This window comes from Sebastes fasciatus, chromosome 5 (assembly GCF_043250625.1).
Source record: "Sebastes fasciatus isolate fSebFas1 chromosome 5, fSebFas1.pri, whole genome shotgun sequence".
NCBI lineage: Eukaryota > Metazoa > Chordata > Actinopteri > Perciformes > Sebastidae > Sebastes > Sebastes fasciatus.
The window spans coordinates 36,408,218-36,429,851 of record NC_133799.1 but is presented as its reverse complement, the minus strand read 5'-3'; the positions used below and the strand labels follow the sequence as shown (position 1 = coordinate 36,429,851).

The following is a 21,634-nucleotide window of genomic DNA, read 5'->3' as shown; positions in this document are numbered from 1 at the left end:
GGAACAACTTGACACACAGTGCTGAGCTGCACATCAAATTAATCTTCAGGTTCTCAGCTTTCAGATGATGTACACCACTTCTATGTGATATCTACTGTTGACTGTGTATCTTCCCCTGAACATCCCCTGACCCTCACCCCTACCCCTTCAGAAAGACAAGGGGTTAATCGTGATTAAATATTTGAATCAATTGACCGCCCTATTATATATGCATTCCCCCTGAAAATAGCACACGGAATAAGGAATAGTAATCCCACATTATTCATTATGCATCAACATTAATGATTAAGAGTTATTCTCAGACTGATAAACCCTGTTTGTTGTGTGCAGAGGGTGTGTGTAGTGTGTAGCGTGTAGTGTGTAGTGTGTAGTCTGTAGTCTGTAGTCTGTAGTCTGTAGTGTGTAGTGTGTAGTGTGGCGCTGTCCCGGGTGCTGAAACGGAGCACAGCAGATTGATGTATATGTAAATGGGGTGGACAACATATTACAATTACTGCCGATACAAAAACATACTTGTACCCATTACATCCCACAGCTCTATTTCCACCATGTAAACAAGCTCCAAAGACATTTAGGCTGACACTGACTGGCATTCAGTGTTCATCAGAAAGTGTAGTGATTCAATTTGGAATATGACGGATGGCGTATTTGCAGTGCTTTTGTTTTTCCGTCTGTGTGAGTGGACGGCGGTGAACGGGAGCTGACAGGCTAACGGGCAGAGCTTACTGTGAGCAGCAGCACTGACACAGCGCTGATAAAAGAGCATTAACATCCTGCCATGTCAACCAAAGGGCTGATTTTACTGATGTAAAAAAGAAAAGCCCACAACATAAACTGACACACAACATCACTGTTATAACCACGGCAACATGGTCCTGTTAAACACAACCAGGTCTCAAGATGATAAGAGCATTGCCAAATGTTTCAGGTGTATCAAGAGTTTAAATTAGCGCCTCGCGGTTGTATGCCTCCGCCAACCAGTCAAGTTACAGTTTACATTCACGGTGCCTGCACGTAGGCGGGAGATGTGACTCATAACCAGATTATCATAGTTTAAAAGATGCAACGCAGTGAGGATACAGACATTTCATACACCAGACGTATATAACGTGGACCTGCCGATGCACATTCAACACATGTTGGACCCGTTCATATGAGTCGCATATGCGACCAAACTGGTCGCACTCTGGAGCCCTGGGCTCCTTGATTACTGATATTCGTTATCAGCCCTAAAAAAAACACGTTGGTCGATCCCTCATTTGGACCCAAACTAGGGATGCTAATTTTGAAAAATGTTGTTAACTGATAACCAACCCTCGTTAACCGATTATTAACCGTAAACCGACAAGATTTGTGCCTCGCATGCATCGATGTGCCAGCTGCAGTGTATGAGCACAACAGACAACTGAGTCTCCGGTTCACCGTCAGGAGAGCTACGGTGCTGCGTTCACTGTCTCCAGTTCACCGTCAGGAGAGCTACGATGCTGCTTTCACTGTCTCCAGTTCACCGTCAGGAGAGCTACGATGCTGCTTTCACTGTCTCCAGTTCACCGTCAGGAGAGCTACGATGCTGCGTTCACTGTCTCCAGTTCACCGTCAGGAGAGCTACGATGCTGCGTTCACTGTCTCCAGTTCACCGTCAGGAGAGCTACGATGCTGCGTTCACTGTCTCCAGTTCACCGTCAGGAGAGCCACGATGCTGCGTTCACTGTCTCCAGTTCACCGTCAGGAGAGCTACGGTGCTGCGTTCACTGTCTCCAGTTCACCTCCCGGAGCGTTAGCAGCTACGATGCTGCGTCTAGTGTCGCGGACATGCAGCCACGTTTCCAGTAAGTCTCCACCGCACATTTAGTTTAGTTTAGCAGGTTGTCAGCTGTGTGTTTGTCCGGAGTAACGATAGCTATTGTCCAACAAACAGTGTGTGTGTTTGTGCTACGTTAGCAGCTGTAGCTCTGCTGGTAGCTTTGTGCTCCCCGTAGTCACACACATACGGTCTGTCAGCGCAGCGTAACTTCAGTAAGTTTCCAACAGAAACTCTGTGTGTGTGTGTGTGTGTGTGGCGGTGGTGAATGTGGGTTTTGTTGGTGGCGTTATATCTGTGAACGTAGCTGTAGCAGACAGTGTGTGAACAGTTTATTTGTCGGTGAATAAATGCTACGAGGCTACAACTCCTCCGCTCTGTGCTCCGCTCATGGCTCGACTGGAGCCGGCTTCCTGTATCTGTAACGCCGACTCAGACTCTCTTAAGGTGGGCTCTTAAGGTGGACCAGCTTTTCTCCTTTAAGTGACGAGTTTTGCTCAGCTTTTTAATTCATTATTAATATTTCTTTTAACAGTTTTAACCGACAGCATTAATCAGTTAAAATGCTTAATGTCGGTTAATAGTTAAACGGTTAATTATTAACATCCTTAACCCAAACTGACATAATTTTAGGAAAACTGTCATAGTATAAAGTAGGGATGCTAATTTTGAACTCTTTTTCTAACCGATAGCCGACCCTCATTAAGTGATTATTAATTTCAAGTCATTGAATCGTATCGCTCTAGACGAGCCAAATATCGTCCTTGAATCGTATCGGAACCATGGAAATCATATTGTATCGTATCGTTGTAAAAACGTGTCCTGTGTCTTGCCAGCCGCCTGCTGAATAAAGTGAAGGTGGTTAACCCCGGCGTTAGCAACAACACTGGTTCAGACTCTCTGGAGGTGGGCTGTCCAGCTATTCTCCTCTAAGTGACGAGCCGCTCCTCTGAGTTTTGCTCAACTTTTTAATTCATTTTTAACATTTCTTTTAACTGTTTTAACCGATAGCATTAATCGGTTAAAATTCTTAATGTCGGTTAATAGTTAAACGGTTAATTACTAACATCCCTAGTGTAAAGAACACACCACCATATATGTCAAATCAGAGTTCACTTTTTTTTATGTAATCAGAACAGTGGGATCTGCATTCTCATTTATCACAGTCCCTGTAACATTAGCTCTACTTTGAGAGGGCACATACACTGAGAGGGACGCATCTCTTTGCAAATGAAATAAAGTATTGACTGAGTTAATGTTTGCATGTAAACTATTAATTAAAAATCAATACAATGTTTTCGAGAATCGATACAGTATTGCAAAAAAAAATATCGTGATATTCGATTCTTTCGATATTTTCTTACACCCCTTGTTGTTCTCCATTTTATACACCCAATACTGCTGGTGTTCCTTCCTTCTCTACCACTGGGCACACACACATACACACACACACACACACACACACACACACACACACACACACACACACACACACACACACACACACACACACACACACACACACACACACACACACACACACACACACACACACACACACACACACACACACACACACACACACACACACACACACACACACACACACACACACACACACACACACACACAGATGTGGGAGCCTCTAGGGGCAGCCCTTCAGACAAACACGTTTACACAATAATCCTATTAAGAGAGAGAAAGTGCTCTCTCTCTTTGCTCTCTTCATCCGTCAATACTCCCTCTATCTCGCCCGCCCCTCCCTCTCCCCCCCTCCATCCACTGTCAATGCCAGTCAATATGCTGCTATCTCTGCTCACTTCCCTATTCAAATTCAAACAGGCTCTGCTGCAGTCACGAGCAATCAGTGTCCAACAATAGCAGCGGAGAGCTCGATAGCTCAACGCTGTGTCCGATTCATTCTCGGGCACAAAGTGATGGAGGCGACATGCTGTTTCTCACCGCCGCTGCTGCTACTTTTCCACTGTACAGTCTGTCAATATCCCCTCATAGCTCTGTCTCTTGTCTCCTCCCTCCACCCCACCCCCCCTCCTCTGGGCCCTCTGCCAACCCACAGACAAGCTAACAGCTAAAGATTAGAGCTGCACCACTTCAACGAATCATATGACGGATGAAATATGACACGCAACTGACATGTTTGAAGGATCTGCAATGGCATGCTGCAAGTTCAAGGGTTTTACTGTTTAGGGGAAATCAACATTTATACAAATAGACTTTTTTTTAATGAGAAAAAGGGTATTGGACAGTAAAGGTCATCCATCTCCCATATGATTAAATGAGGCAATTCAATGGTGTTATTTGTTGGGCGGGAGTTACTTTACAAGCAGAGGAGGGCTTCCTGGCACTACGTCACCTAGTTTCAAGGTGCATGGAGAAGGGGAAACATGTGAAGAGGTCAAAACTCTATTTAAATATACAAATACAAATGATTTTGATTTCAATGTTGATGTTCTCTGTGGTCAGTCGAACTCCACGCCTGCAGTTCGTAAGGCAGTAGTCGATCACTCGTAACACTGACGATCAATCAATCAATTAAATGCTATTTAAAAAACGTGCAAATTATGCGTACACCAAAACATAAAGCGTTTTTTTTTCTCCAACGTATAGCATATGCTCTGAAGTATTGCATAACCTACGAAACATATAAAGATAGAGGCCTGAAGCAGAATATTTTGTTAGATAAGAACATGTTTTTGGGAATTTGGGAAAGGATTACATCTTTTTTCAATACATTTTGACTTTTGGACTGAGGATTGAGACAATTACAGAGAATGAGCGCTGCGTCGCTCTTCCGTGCCGAGAGAGAGAAAAAGAGAGAGAGAAGGTTGACGGCACGCAATGGTTCTGTTAGTTATGAATAATAATTATTTGAATGTCAACGTTATGAATGAAGCTTTGAACTGTACAGCCCTAGACAACACCCACTCCGATGGTAGGCTATGAGATGTTGCGGGGTGTGCAGACGACGTACTGGCGTGCCAGCTTTGCCGTACCACGCGTTGACTTTCCACCAGCCTGTCGGCTTGGTATCCCGTTAAAAGTTCTCAACCTCCGTGTCCACGCTGCCAGCTAGAGCCATGGCAGAGGCCTGATGCAGGGCTGCAGCTCCCGACGCTGCTGACTGAGCGTCTCTGTCGGGCGCATCACCTTCAGACTGTGGGTTCGGCATGGCCACCTCCACCGCCTCTCCCAGCACCCTCTGGTTGCAAATGCGAGTCATTGAAACATGCTTTGAAAATACACCTACACCTTCTACTGATATCTACAATATAACCCCACCAGGGATGCTCGTTTAGATTTTTTTTTATAACCGATAACCGACCCTCGTTAACCGATCATTAACCGCTAACCGACAAGATCAGTGTGTCGCATGCAGCGGTGCTCCAGCTGCAGTGTATGAGCACAACAGACAACTGAGTCCCCAGTTCACCGTCCAGGAGCGTTAGCAGCCACGGTGCTGCGTGTAGTGTCGAGGACACATGCAGCCACTTTCCCAGGAAGTCTCCACCGCATCATTTAGTCTAGCTGCGAGGTGGTCAGCATTATGTCAGCCCGGCGTAACGTAAGCAAGTGTCCAAAAGACCGTGTGTGTGTGTGGCGGCGGTGAGTGTGGGGATGTCAGTGGCATTCTAGCTGTGAACGGAGCAGTAGCAGCGTGTGTACAGTTTATTTGTCGGTGAATAAATGCTACGACTCCTCAGCTCAAGACCCGAGCCAACTTCCTGTATCTTGCAATAGCGGCTCAGACTCTCTTAAGGTGGGCTGTTAAGGTGGACCAGCTTTTCTCCTCAAAGAGACGAGCCGCTCCTCTGAGTTTTGCTCGGCTTTTCAATAAATTTTTTTAGATTTCTTTTAACCATTTAACCGATAGCATTAATGTCGGTTAACGGTTAAACGGTTAATTATTAGCATCCCTAAACTACACGTTGTTTATATTTCACATCTTGATTTGATAGTAGATTGATTCAATGTCACATGCTCAATCAAATTCTTAACGACCAGTGGATCGATCGTTGATTAATTGTTAACATCCCTATAAAGTGATGACATCATCATCAGGGTGTAGCCTGCCCTGATGATGTCATCAGGCTAACCCTGATGATGTCATCATCAGGGTTATTTTCTCAGACTTGACGAAGCTCTTCCAGATCCACAGAAGACGTTATACAACTGGTTTCACGGGCTGACTGGGAGTCCTCATTATGAGCAAACTGGATTTTAATGTGTAAAACTGGCGGAGTGCCCCTTTAATACCAGATGTAAATTTATGCAAAGGTCAGTGATCAGATGTCACTATCTAGATTATCCAGGTACAGATCACATGTTCATATCTTGTGAATACAGGGTTGTAGTGTGAGTGTTTTCAATAATAATGATTATATTGTAAAATCTCAGTGAGACATTGTATTTCATAATGCATTGTAGCTATTGTTCAGCGAGCCCCACCCTCAGCACACATGACTCACAGTCATGTTGAATACCTGGCCTCTTTATGTCCCAAAGCAGGAGATGCTACAGACAACACGAGTATATGTGACAGATATGGCAGCAGCTTAGTGGCCTGAGCACGGCGATATGAATATTTCAACCATGTGCTGCTGGCACAACACATGAGCTCAGAGCCCCACCCTACTGCTGGGATCAAATGTCAAGCTGGCAGCCAGACATGTAGACGCGTGCAGCGTGGCTTGATAGATGTTGTTGTGTGTCCACAACATTTTTCAGGAGGGTCTCAAGCTCAGCACTGACCATTAAATGAGTTAGGAACAGTAAGATTGTTAACAAATAATGTACCTCGCATTTTGAACTTCAGTTCTTCACTGACTTCAGTGTTTCTTGTGAATAAATGGACAACATATTTCCACTGCAATCACAAAGAGTTTAAGGATAATTCCTATTAACAGCTTCTTTAAGAGCTAGTAATCAGTGGCCTCGTTCAGCAACCGCGCTTGGACAAAATCACAGAAGAAGTGCACGTCATTTCTCCTTTCACAGCCGCTCAACAGACTGGAATGCAACACAACCACAACACATGGTGAGATTGGAGTTCGGACAGCAGCTGCGATCAGACATACAGCACATTAACCTACTTGGGATCCACCGATTATCAGCCCTGCAATTATCGGCTGCGATATTCAGCATTTTTACTATTACTGAAATGATTTTTTTTGTTCGATTGGAAATAAAATATAATAATTAAAAAACGTGCTTCTTTGGCTCTGATGCAACCGTCTGTCTCCATCTGTAGTCACCACTCTGTAGTCTCACTCAATGTCCCGCCCACAGCACTATCTGACTGCTTACACGTCATGTCATATGCTTAAAAGCATTTAAACTCATTATTTGGGTGTGGAGTTTGTGTTATTCTATCCTATCAAGTAGTTTTGTTGCCTAAGCGTAAACTTCTTGGACATTGGTAGGAAAACGTACAAAAAATACGTTGTTGAAGGTCGTGCTGAGCGTCAGGGAAATTCGTGTCTACGTCTGGACACTAATCAAACAGATTAAATCTGCTGTGAGACTGCGTTGGTCTCAAACACGCTGCCGGTTGGTGAAACCTTCCTCTTGGCTGAACCCACAACTTTCTGGGGGTTTTTTTGCTAAAAAGGCACAAAACGCTCATCACTGCTGTAGCTGCTAGAGGTTGAAGACTCCACTGCTGACAAACTGCATTAAAAGAAAAACTAAACAGAATCCCAAAGAGGTTCAGTTTACAATCAAACAGAGAAAAGCATGGTCATTGGTGAAGCTGGAACCAGAGGATGTCTGACACTGCTGATTGATAAATTATTTGAACCAATAATTTATCCATTTCTTAACCTTGACCTTTAAGCCACCTAGCCAACGCCGGTCAATACAACAATGTGAATACACACACAACCTCAACCAAGACATCAGAATGGTCACGGTTACACTGACTGACCTCAAAATGCTTTTCTCTTGAGTCTGAATGCAACCGATATAACCTCCCGGCAGGAAGCAGGTGGTCAGATGTGTGGTGTCTACTGTGATGCTCTCCTCTTTGAACGTGCAAAACACCTTCTTCAAATTTATGTCATCAAAATTACAAACACACCACTGCTTGTCTGAAGTCCTGAAATGCCCTCAAGCTGATAATAACTTGACCCACATGCACAACAAACAAGACCTATCTCATCAGTCATCAATTATTACTGCACTTGTGAATGATGACGGTGCATTCTGACCAGATCAATGGGTTGAGTGAACTAAGCGTCTGATCTGTGCGATAGGACTCTGACAACACGCCTGGGTTTGTATAATGCTCCAAAGCCCACAGGACAGACCTGCAGTAGTGATTTACATTGAGGCCGAATGACCCCTGCAACACAAATTTAACAGCCATCAATTATTAACTGGGGCTCATGAGCTTGCTTGCTGCTGGGGAGAAACTGCCATTGTCTATATTCAAGATGCAGCCCACACCCTCACTTTAAAGGAAATAAAGGTGATACAAAAAATATGTACATTTTACGCTTTGTGCTGCCACAGAGCAGAAGGGTTGGAGATTTCGTTTTGTTTGCCTCTGCTGTAACGCCAAACTCAATTCAAATTCTGGGTGTTTTAATTGTTTATTTGAGCAGTGGCGAATTTACACGCCAGGTAATGTCATACAACATGGAGAATTGTTCTGTATCATTAAAATATGCTCTCGGGTACGAAGATGATCGATTATACCAAGCAACTTTTAATCCAGTAACGTTACAAGTTGGACTTTTGTCGTTGGTTCACCACCGCTCCACCAGTGGGAGATTATTAGGGATGCACCGATACCGATAACGGATCGGATATTGAGCTGATACTGATTCAGGTACCTGGATCGGATATACTATATACATTATAGACTGGAATTTCTATAATGTTCTATTTAAGTCTTGACCAAATTGTTGTTTAAAAAGCAGTTGTTAAGGTTTTAACAGGTTCCTGTTCATTTTGAAGATTTTTTAACAAGTTGTTGGTGTACCATTTATTATTTTAATAATAAATAACAATTCAGTAACTGTATATCTATGTATTCATTTGTTACATTTTGTTTTGCGAAGTTAAAAAAGCAATATTTAAGTCAGGTCTGACACCTAAGACACATAAAAGAATGATCCCAGCACCTTATTGATTAAAGACTGGTATTGGATCGCTCCTCGGTATCAGCCGATACACAAAGCTCAGGTATTTCTATCAGTATCGGGACTCAGTGGAGAAATTGCACGCCAGGTAACGTTATACAACATGGGAAATTGTTCAGCATCATTAACATATGCTCTCGGGTACGAAGATGATTGAATATACCAAGCAACTTTTAATAAAAAAATGTATTTAAAAAGTGCCAGTGGGCGCCCTTCCTCATTTTCTGCATTAATGTAACTTGAGAAAGAAAGAAAGAAAGAAAGAAAGAAAGAAAGAAAGAAAGAAAGAAAGAAGTAGACTTTTCTCCCCTGTAACTCTCGTTGCAGTGAACTTGACTCAACACTTTTAAGCCACCAATATTAGGGACCAATTGTGTATTTATATTATAATAAATACAGTTATTTATGAAAATAAAAATCTATCCATAAAAAAAAAAAAAAAAATCCTTAATTTTTGTCCATATTTTTGGTACACGGGGCTAGGGTTAGGGTTCTGGGGGGTTGAACCCTAAACCTAACCCTAACCCTAGCCCTAGGCAGGAGGGGGCAAATCTGAATGTTGCCTATAGGGCACCAAAAGGGCTGGAGCCGGCCCTGACCTCTCCTCCAAACATTGAGGAGCAGTTGTGAAAATTGACATTATACTAATAATGACTAATTTCCTTCATTGATAGATTATATGGACAAAAAGACACCACCGATTCAAAAATGTCTGTTAAGGTATATGTGTTATGAAACACATTGAATTTGCCAGTCAGCAAGTTCATATGGAATAACCACCCATTAGGACACAGACTGGTAACCCGGGCTATCTGTGACATATCCTGACAGCTCCAGGGCTAAACACGGTGTTAGAGAGGGAACAGGACGATGTGCCACTCTTCTCCATCTCCAGCCTCCTCCTCCTCCTCCTCTCATGGGAGGCGCCTCCATCCATCATGGAGATGAGGAGATGAGGGATGCTGAGAGGAGGAAGGCTCGAGGTGACCTGGCAAGCCGAGCCGAGCTGAGCCTCCTCCGGCTGACACACACTGATAGACTAGGTGGGTTTGCTGCTAGCATCCAGCTAGAGGAGAGCAGGTTAGCTGCATTCCAGCAAAGAGACGGAGATGTAGACCGACAGGTGCAACAGCATCATCATCAGCAGCCAGCCGCACAGCCTCCTTCCACCGCTGATCCACCGCCACTAATAACCACGGAACAAATGACCAAACCAGCAGCCAGCGGTCCGGTGAGCGGACCGAACTCAAGCCTGGATCCACAGATGTGTGTTCCGTTATAGAGAATGTGTTGGATCGTGTGAGGCAGTAAGTGGTGAGCTAGCAGCTAACAGCCGCTCCAGCAGCAGCAGCGCGGCGGCTGAACGCAGCAGCAGCAGCGCTGTTAGCTGTTAGTCGACTGCCTCTCTCTGCTCTGCTCTCACATGAAGCCTCGAATAAAACAGAGAATAATGAACCTCATGTGTGTAGTCAGACTCACCTCTCTGCCATGTTCCCGACGGTTCTTAAAATCCCTTTAGAATAAATCCCTTGGCGGCTCCCATGGTGCCCAGATTGCGGTCGCCGCAGTCAACGAGTCACTCCTTCCAGACTCGCGTCAAGTTGTCAGCGATAACTGACTCCACGTCCGGTCAGGGCCTTCACAATAAGAGCTTCTCACCAATTGTGTCAATGTGGAAGCTATTTTGAAAATATCTAGAAGTAGGCCTATCTATCCTGAATGGGATACGGCACTTAGACATAAAAGTATACTGTTGTAATGTCAAGCACTCATAGTGTGTGGGCTATATTAATATAGGACTGATAAAAAGGATTATGACAGACTTGTTTGCAAAACCTACAGTATAAGCTATCACAAAATAACCAATCAGTACCTTGAAAAACCTCAATTTACCATTTGTATGTCATTAGTCAACTTGTGGGACACAGCTACAAATATATATGTATACATTTAATGGAATTGTTTTAATTCTTTAAAGGGCATATATTTACAAAAAATATAATTTCTTCTTACTTTGACGTCATCTCTCTGAAATCATTTGGAGAACATTCATGTCCGTCTCAAAAGCTGCTATAACAAGATAGCCATCCTGATTGTGTTTTATTAAAACTATACTACATACCTGTATACTTATGTAAAATAGTGTAAAACAATCCTAACAGACATGGCGACCTGTGAGCTGCAAGATGTTCTCTATCTTGGTTTTTGGTCTCATAACAGCACCATGGATGTTTAGCTTATATACTGTCACATCAGAGGGTAAAGAGTCAGTCAGCAGTAATTAATTACCACTAAAAGGTTGTCCGCACTTTCCTCATAGAATCACCAAACTATTTTATTTTGAGGTTAACATTCGATAACTTCCGGTATTAGTCTTGCTAATCGTAGCTAACTTTACGCTAAAGGGAACGCGCACTGCTCGTTTCAAGTGGTGATGCATTCATGTGAAATGAACAGGACAGTATATGAGGGATTCTCATCAGTGATGTGTTGCTCACCAGAGGTTTCAGGTGGTAGGTTACATCTATATGACTCTGTCAGGGTTTAGGTTATGGCAGCCAGTCCCAGCATGCTCTGGGGCGCCCTGGACATGTCTTCAATGCATCACAGGGCTCCCACAGACACTCCCATCCAGACCCTCCTGGAGAACTATTTGGAGACATCCACCCATGTGACTGTGGGATGGAACTCATGAGAAAACACAGGAAGCATGTGAACTCGCAACACACCAGGAATCAATCAACTTCATGGATGAGCTCAGACATCACCTGCAGGGACATCCAAGAACTGTAGCAAATCATATTTTCATTTCATTTCAAAGAAACCCAATAAAGTTGAACCTTTTTAACACCAAAGTGGTTTTGTGATCACAGCTCTTATGATGACCACATGACAGGCCCGGTTCTACTCACCTCTACCTCTCCTTTAGACCTAATCAGTAAAGTCCTGTTTGTTAATGCTGATAGCATCACATCACAGGTAGCCTACAACTGAGCCCAGCGTGGGTTCAACTCATACCAAACCACGATACAGAGACTAGAGGCTTTTGATTTGAACATGGAACATGCAAGTCATTGTCACATTCTTATTTTCTCCAAAAGAAAGATCTTTCCAAATGACGGTCTGTCTCTTCTCACCATGCCCTATAATCATTATTCACAGCTTTGTGTGAACCTGGAATCTAACTCCTAGTTTACATGTCTTCTCGCCTTGAAATTATCATGACATCCCAATAACAATTAATTAATCAAATGCTCTAACAAAAAATAGAAAACATTCTGGTATCTGTGTCTGTCACTGGACTGTAATAAACCCTCCAACCATTTCATTTGACCCGAATGTAATAATTGGACCGGCTACCTGCCTGTTTTTCATTGGAAAAGAGTTGGAAACACTGGGCCGGGTTTTTTGGTTGGATCATTTTTTTTAAATCTAGTGTACTCTTGCTAGTTTCTCAAGATCACCGACCCTGCCTTTAATAGAGGGAATGTAGCTGATTTTTCGTACTGCAGTAAGATGGAAAATTAACCGGAGTGCTCTCGTCTCCTCTGACCTCAAGGCTGGATTACCAAACAGGCAAAGCAAGCAACTCCTGGATCCCCAGAGCTGTAGGGCCAACACGTTCTCTCTCCCAACTCGTCAAATATCGCAGCTTGGTCAGTGCCCCTAAACATTGGAGACCGACGCACGTGGTACCCCTCTTACGTTAGCGGTTGCCGGTTAGTACCGGTGCTAACATATAAATAAAATAACACTGATGATAGAATATCACTCGCTGGAAAAACTGGAGCACAGACTTCTTCAAATCAATCAATTGATGTCATTTTATTTGTCGTATTTGTCGCAAATCATACAAGGTAACATTACAACTCCAGTGAAATGCATTAAAGCTTCAGTAGTCAGTATATTTTTGGCATCATTGGGCAAAAATCCCATAATAACCTTTCAGCATATTGTAATTCAAGTGTTCTGAGAGAAAACTAGACTTCTGCTCCTCCTCATTGCTCTGTTTTCAGGCTTTAGATAATCAAACCTGTGACGGGAGACTTTGACCAATCACAGGTCATTTCAGAGAGAGAGAGCGTTCCTATTGGCTGTGCTCTGGTCATGTCACCGGAACTTGGCGTTCCTTCACCAGATTTCACAATGGCGGTGGCGTCACAAACTTTCTCATTTTACAGCTACAGTGCACTACAAGATGATTCTGAAAACATGTGAGGAGAGAAATAGGCATTAACGTAACAGAATATTGATTCATGTATGATCAGCGCTGCGTAGTTTGACCGTTTGGTCAGAGTTTGCGAGTTTGGCGAGCAGTGATTGACAGCTGCGTGCAGACTGCTCGGCTCTGACTGGTTGTTTTCCTTCAGGCGTGGTGAAGTCTCGCAAATGCCATTAGCAGCACTAGGAGGCAGAGGAGCATGATTTTTTTTACAGATTACCTGTCTCATGCACTACTGTCAGGATATAGTGACAGTTTTATAAAAATAACTTTTCATCATATTTGCTCAAAGTTACTGACTGCAGCTTTAATGATGTGGTCCTGTTTTATAGAGGGACCGTCTGGGATCAAAAGTGACTCAACAGCAACTTTTGGCCTCAGGACCAACTGGAAAGTCAAGCACTTCGAAACTTTTATGACCACTTAACCTCGTACTGTTCAGACAGGGCTATGGTCAGCCTGTACTACGAAGAGAGTTCAACATACCCAGGGTATCTTCTCCTTATCTAGCTTCACTAACCCTAACAACCGAGATCACGCTAAACGGTCCTACGAAGCTGGTTATCAACTCTGTAAGTCAACCCAGGGTTTCTCAGTCTGGCTACGAGCGCGTTCACATGAACGGGGCAGTGTCTGCAGCATCTGACCAATCACAGACATGGACAAGTCTACTGTCAGCAGACAGACAGGCAGAGAGACACATTTTACAAAGGAAGAGTAAACTATATTAGACAAATACGAAGAAGTTAAACACTTTATCAGACTAAAAGTAACACAGTTGAAGCTGCCAAATGCAGGAAGGACAGCTGGCAGAAGAAAAAACTCCCAACTCGTAAATTAGAGTGCCTTATTCGTTCTGACCAATCACAAGTGCCCTTTAAGTTTCCGGGCCGCAGCCAGCCACCGCCACAGGCCGACCGAGCTGTCGTCAGACGAATATCGCTGTTCCATTTTCTTCTGCTTTTTCTTTTCTATCCTTTCCTTTTTAAAGATTTAAAGACTTATTAATTTAATGGAATACTCAAAAGTCAGATATAGTCGTTTGGATATAAATAGCATTACTATATGTAAAGGATGGATGGATTACACCTCATTATATCCATTAAGTATGATACGGCGTGTGTGACTATTTTAACCTTCTCTCAGCTGCGTCCCATCTCCGGCAGTGAGAAACGGACTCAAGAGCAAGTAAAAAAATATATATATATAAAAACATAATTTAAACCCACAGCATAAATCCAGCTGTCAGCATCAGCATCTGTCAGTTTAAACTGTGTTGTTTTCAGCCTGGATTATGACTGTAACTTCTTCTTATTTGTGTAATATTATCATACGATCTGCTCACAGAGTTCTGATTGGTCAGTAGGCGGGGATTTTATATGAGTTGATCTCTTATCTGAAACATAACCTGCTCCGGAGCAGGTTAGCTGTTCAGCATCAGTTACCATGGAGATCTACCTCGGTAACAAGTGAACCACCGTCGTAGGACGGAAAACCCTAAATCCTGCTTCGTAGTACAGGCCTCTGATCTTACAGTAATGTCTGTCCCCCTGTCAAAACTCAAAAACAAGGGTGGGCCTATAGGGGCCTCAACAGCAGATATACAACCTGATGTGGACTGTTGTCTGTTTTAAACAGCATCTGGACGTTTTCTTGTGCAGACACGTCTTCCATTGAGGTATTTTGTTGTATAAACTGGTTGGTCATCTGTATAATGTGAGTACATGAATCAGAAAGCCAACAGTGTAATGTCACTCACTTAGCATGCATCAACTTACTCCTGTTAATGCGGAGTTATTTTGTTTGTGCGTGTGCGTGTGTGTGTGCTGGTCCCCAAGTGGACAGGCAGCAGAACTCAGTATTTGATTGTGGAACAAATTGATCCCAGACTACATTAAATCGTTTTGCTCATGTAGTCATGTAATTTGATTTGAGCATAATTTAGAAACCACATATATAAATGTTTCTATAACAGCATAACAACTTTTTTATTGTATATTTATATATATATATAGTTTATTTATTTAAATTTTATTGATGCTATTGGGCAGAGCCGCTTGTGATGTGATGTTTGCGTTTACACAACCTCTCTCTCGGCTGGAGGTTCTCAACATGCCATCAAGTCAGGTTTACTCAGTCACATCCACACATTGGTCTGTTTCTCTCACCTTCACACTGTGTCACAAAAGTGATATCTAATCAGGATTCCTGTTGCCATCTGGTACGTCCCTCAGTCTCAGCTGCCTCCTGCTTCTTAGTTTCACTACGAGAGCTGACAGCAGTCAGGGTTCTTGTCATGACAACAGTGACAGACAGGCCTCAGCATCACACCCGGGCGCCAGCACATTTTCTTTCCTTGAACTTCTTGCAGTCCTACAGCAATACACCGAGATCAACGGGGTTGTCTCCAGGCCTCATGTGAAGGACAGCTGCTGGAGTAGATGTTAGGGGGAGGAGAATGAAATACACTGCACGTATCTTGCATGTTGCTTTGCATGAGCCAGTGTGCACGCTTCCCAACCCTGCTTTAGATGGTTACCTCTACTTTCACAAGCAGAACACTTCATCAATCTCTACTGCTGACGTACATGTACATATAGCCCAGACTCTCAGAGGGGCCTCTCTGAGTATATGCATAACCTGCAGAGATTAGTCTGACATCATTCACAAATGCTGTTGCTAAGTGAGAACGGTAAGTGTGTAGCTTGTACAATCAGATTAAGAAAAGCTACGAAACAAGAAGCAGAAATACAACAAGCAGTCGCTTTTAAAGGTACAGTGTGTAGGATTTGGCACCATCTAGTGGTGTGGTTACAGACTGCAACCAACTGAGTACCTTTGTGCTCACTCCTCGCTTTCCAACACTATCGTAATGTGAGTAACGCTGCGTGCAAACTGTGGTAACGCCATTCGCCTCGCTCCGAGGCCATCCTTACCATAATAAGCATCAGAGGTCAGACGGCGGCTGGCGGTACCTCGGTTTCACCAGCTTGTCAGAGACCTACGGTGGCCTTCAGGTAATGTAAAAACATGAGAGGCTCTCTCTAGAGCCAGAGTTTGGTTTGTTCGTTCTGGGCTACTGTAGAAACATGGCTGAGCAACACGGTGGACTCCGTGAAGAGGACCCGCCCCCTATGTAGACATGAAGGGCTCAACACAACGATTCTTATTTTTAGATGATTATACACTAAAGAAAACATATTGCCATTTGAGAGAAAGTCGCCAAGTTGGCAACACTGACAGTCGGTCCATTCAGGCCTCCCTCCAAAGCCACTCCCAATTTTAAAAAAAATAATAATACAGCCATAGTGCTTTTAGAAAGGTGCCGAATGAAAGTACGGCCTTTCCTCAAAGAAATATTATGACTGTGAATTAATCATTTAAAACATTTTGGCGGGTCCAAAATGAATGTCTTGTTTATCTCTGTGGAAGATATCTGATGTGCGGTTCTACTTCTAACAAAGCTTGTGAGCCAATAGTATAACAGCGTTGGTATCACGTGGTGTCTCTGTGTCGTCAGTGATCCAGTTGCCAGTTAGTGTATAGAGTGTAACACTGGTGTCTCCATCAGGCTGTCCAATGTTATCAATTGTACCTTTAACCTTTAAATGAAATTTGTCATTTAACAAAACAATATATATATAGTGTTGATGATTAGTTATCCATGGGGAGCTTGGATTTCCATGCAGAGCTCATCAGTGATGTATTCCATTCTGAGCTGTAACACAGCCTCTGGGGCCTCTCTGTGGCTGCTGTTGGTACTACTACTACTACTACTACTTCGGCAAACTTCTGGAGCTTCAGCATTATTTCACCTCAAACCAAAGTTCACTACCTTACATTTTTTTTAATTATTTTTTTTAGTCTTGTCCACTGCTTGAATTGGGCTAGTACTCATTGGTAGTACAGAGGCAAACAGTTATCTGTAAATAATTACATATAACACATTAATGTGGGTGAGATTTTTCCTGACTCTGCTGTTATTAGGCTTCTGCTGATGAAACCTAGCGTAGTCATTGAGGTCCTCAGTGATGGCTGGTCTCATGTTACACCTTCCTTTTATGAGCAAGATAAAAATATTCTGGTATTGGTAATCTCTAACGTGGCAGACAGAAATACACGCTGCTTCCAAATGCAGATGCATTAAGCTCACTCACAGCCAGACTAATGGTTGCAATGGTTAATTTGATTGGGTCCACTCTCAAACTTTAAATCAACATGGTGACAAAAGGAGATTTTTTGTTTAATATCTCAGACATATTCAGTGATGAAATGTAACTATGCAGCATACATTGACTCAAGTACTGTACTTATAGTCTAGCAGGAGAAATAGGTCCCCATGTACCTGCAAGGCATTGTTTTGTATCTTGTATTTTTTAGGACCCTAAGGGTGTCTACTGTCTAGTAAAGATGTTTTCATGTTGCCGAGGTCAACTAATGGCCCATGGGGTTCGTTTGGTGGCCATCTTGAATTGATGTCCATGTGATGAAAATGGTGAAAAACAAGTAAATAACCATTTTTAGGTTCATAACAATATAACATTTGCTATTTTGTTTCGCAATAATTTCCTGCAATAGCCAAATGAAACTAGTTTATTCTCTTAAATCAATTGCAAGGTTATTAAATGGATGGCAATCACTCTGACATAGATGGTTTCTGTCATAGATGGTTTTGATGTACTTCAATTTTACTTAATTATTTCAATTTCATTCGCTTTTATTCGTACACTCCCCCAAATTTCAGAGAGTAATGCTGTACATTTGACTTCACCACATTCATTTGGCACTGATGAAGAATTTCCATGCAAAACATTGTTAAATGATTGTTAAAGGTTAAAGTACACAACAGTATATAAAGTAGTTGAATGGAGTAGTCAAATGAGCTCCATCTCAAACAGCTGCAACAGTAAAATACGGCTTACATATTAATGCATCAGTAACAACAACTCAATAACAAAATGTATATTAGTATAACACAGACAGGTAGCCTATTATTCTGCTTGATTTAATAATGTCATACTGTATATTACAAGCCATGGATCATCTATTATATATCCCTTGACGTGCCCATCAAATAAGTTTTAAAATGATCTGAATTCGTCGGCCTCATCACAGATGGGGACAACAGGGAGTACCGAGGACTGACTCAGGACTTTGTGGACTGGTGCCAGTGGAACCGCCTCCAGCTCAACGCGGGGAAAACAAAAGGGCTGTTGGTGGATTTCCACACTCCCCCCTGACACCGGTGAACATCCAGGGAATGGACATTGAGATGGTGACACCTTACAAGTACCTGGGTGTTCACCTGAACAATAAACTGGACTGGACTGTCAATTCAACTGCACTCTACAGGAAAGGCCAGAGCAGACTCTACCTGCTCAGGAGACTGAGGTCTTTTGGAGTGCAGGGGGCTCTCCTGAAGACCTTTTATGACACTGTGGTGGCATAAGCCATTTTTCATGGAGTGGTCTGCTGGGGCAGCAGCATCTCGGCTGCGGACAGGACGAGACGAGACAGAGTGATCAGGAAGACCAGCTCTGTCCTGGGATGCCCCCTCGACCCAGTGGAGGTGGTGGGAGAGAGGAGGATGAGGGCTAAGCTGTCATCCATGATGGAGAATGACTCCCACCCCATGCAGGACACCATCTCAGCACTGGAGAGCTCCTTCAGCGACAGGCTGCTCCACCCAAAGTGTGTGAAGGAGCGCTATCGCAGGTTCTTCCTTCCTGCAGCTGTCAGACTCCACAACCAGCACTGCTCCCAGTAGACCACAACCAGCACTGCTCCCAGTAGACCACTTGCACTTAGACTTACACACCAAAAACTGACAAGAACTGCACTATACTGTATAATGACTGTGCAATATCATTATCATTATTACTACTCAGGTGTAATTCATACTGTGCAATATTTTCAGGTGGAATTTCATTCATTCTCACTGTGCAATATCATTTTCCACTTGTGCACTTTTGTTAATAGTCTGTTTATTGTCAATACTGTATATACTGCTCCTATTTTTATACTTCCTTCTATTTAAATGGTTCATATTTTGTTACACTTTGTTAAGCTTTTTTTTTTTACTGTGTTAGCTGATGCATCTTGTTTTTTGCACTATCCCCTTTGCTGCTGTACACTGCAAATGTCCCCACTGCGGGACTAATAAAGGAATATCTTATCACTTATCTTATCTTATCTTAAATAGTTGGTGAAAATGTTGATGCTATGGTGGCCCTGAGAGCTCAACCTGCTGGAAATTAAGAAAACACATGTAAATAGACAAAACCCAAGCAAATTAAAGCTAGGATTGGTAATGTTCTTCAGAAACGTACTTACCTGTAAATCGGTCTACTTACCTGCCTGCCTGCACCATTGTGCTTCACCAGAGTCTTCCACAAGCTGCTGGCTTGACAACTGTGAGTTCTAACAATAGCTATGTTCATTATATGTTTACATTCATAATGATAATTTTGGGGGGGAGTGGCTTTGTCAGTGGTGTTGGTAAATGAGCTACATTTTTGGGAGGTTATTTTAATATTGCAGGATTCAAATATTATTGCAGATATCTGCTGCTAACCTAGCGTTGGCCTTTTTCTTATTGTTAGCCAATTCAAATAATCTGACGAAATACACACAATTAAATATACAGGTTAACATTGTGTTAGCTGGGTATAACGTCAGCTATAGTTACTTTCAGAACTTTAATGAAAGAATGGACAATGGAAGACAATATAAATTGCTAACTTCGCCAGCTATGGTTACTTAATTATTATTTGCAGTGCATTGAGCTCTCAGGGCCACCATACACAGCCCAGAGAAACGATTTCCTTTTATTTAATGCATTGTACACACATTATCCATTTTTTTACACTGCAATTTATTTTACACATTTACAACGGAGTATTAGGGCCACATTGAGGGAAAAAAATCGGATATTTCGAGAATAAAGTCGTAATATTACTAGAATAAAATCTTAATTTTACGAGAAAAAAGTCGTAATGTTACGAGAACATAGTTGTAATTTTACGAGAAAAAAAATTGTGATATTACGAGAATAAAGTTGTAATTTTACGAGAGAAAAAAAGTCGTAATATTACGAGAATAAAGTCATAAGTTTTACGTGTTATTTTAGAGGGGAAATAGAGCAGCGTGCCGACTGTGTGAAAATGAGGAATGTGGAGCATCTTGCAAAGTTATACTTTAGTTTAGGTTTCACAAATAAGGAAATACTTCATCTTTTGGTACATCAGCACCACATTATCATCAGTATCAGGACCTTGAAAAGATTGTGCAAGAAACTGCGTTTATTCCGAAGAAATAAACCGAGACAAACAGCTGCAACCCGTCCAGAAGCAGGCTCAGGCAGCTATGTCCTCTCGCCCGTTTTGTTGGTTGCTGGTAATATGTTTTCCTAATATTACAACTTTTTTCTCGTAAAGTTATGACTTTATGCTCGTAATATTATGACTTTTTTTCTTCTAAATGTATGACTTTTTTCTCGTAATATTACGACTTTTTTTTCGTAAAGTTACGATTTTATTCTTGTAATTTTACAACTTTTTTTCTCGTAAAGTTATGACTTCATTCCCGTAATTTTACAACTTTTTTTCTCGTAAAGTTATGACTTTGAGGGGGAAAAAAATCTGAGATTTTATTAAGAGAATAATGTGGCCCTAATAATCCGTCGTACAAACTAGGCTGATGTTTACAGATAGAGTGTATATTATCTGCAGTCTTTACTTAATAATACCCACACTTCATTCATAACGACCTTGTACAAAAGTGCCGTGACCCGGATTCGAACCGGGGTTGCTGCGGCCACAACGCAGAGTACTAACCACTATACGATCACGGCGAGCCATCCCGTGGGATGGCGGCCAGGGGCTGACTTTGTTCATTAAGATAGTAAACAGCCACTGAGAGGATGAAAAAGCGATCAAAATCCAATGAATTAATCAAGGCCAATCATAACTAGTGCACATAAAAACAAGAACAACATAATAAGCAATACATCTGAATTTTTTGAAATTATTACAAATAATTTTGTGTGTTGCATTTGGGGTCTAACTCTCCTTTCACATATTCAAGCTGAAGTCTGAACTCTCCTTTACTAATGAATCATGAGTAAAACGAATTATACCAGCCTTTTGAATAAGCTTTCTAATCATATTCCTATCATGGCAGTATAACATCAATGGTAGTATTTGGGCCCCCATATAAAGACCAATACTATCATAGTGTAGTAGTATTTAGGCTACTATCACACCGCACACAGTGGAGGCGACAAGCTTTTACCTCTGAAGCCTCCTCGGGGTATTTCTCTCTCCCCATAGTGCCTGAACACAACAGGAGAGAGAGCAAAGTTGCTTCTTGGCCCCGCCCCTCTCCGATCTCCGTCCGAGACGAGCCGAGCGTTTCCGAAACGAAACTCGTGGTCTCATTTCATTGGCG

General features: G+C 42.4%; 1 protein-coding gene and 1 non-coding gene across 2 annotated transcripts in view; both read right to left on the bottom strand.

Moving 5' to 3' along the window:
* The window catches only part of arhgap39 (Rho GTPase activating protein 39), a 111,823-nt gene extending 101,230 nt beyond the window's left edge, over positions 1-10,593 (bottom strand). Inside the window, exon 1 of the mRNA XM_074636883.1 lies at positions 10,444-10,593. Within this exon, the coding sequence (XP_074492984.1) occupies positions 10,444-10,454 (11 nt within the window). The 5' untranslated portion in view covers positions 10,455-10,593. The remainder of the gene's footprint in view (positions 1-10,443) is intronic.
* A 10,373-nt stretch (positions 10,594-20,966) lies between these two features.
* trnah-gug (transfer RNA histidin (anticodon GUG)) lies at positions 20,967-21,038 on the bottom strand. The gene has a single exon. It is a non-coding gene; the product is annotated as a tRNA-His (tRNA).
* Between the last annotated feature and the right edge of the window lie 596 nt (positions 21,039-21,634).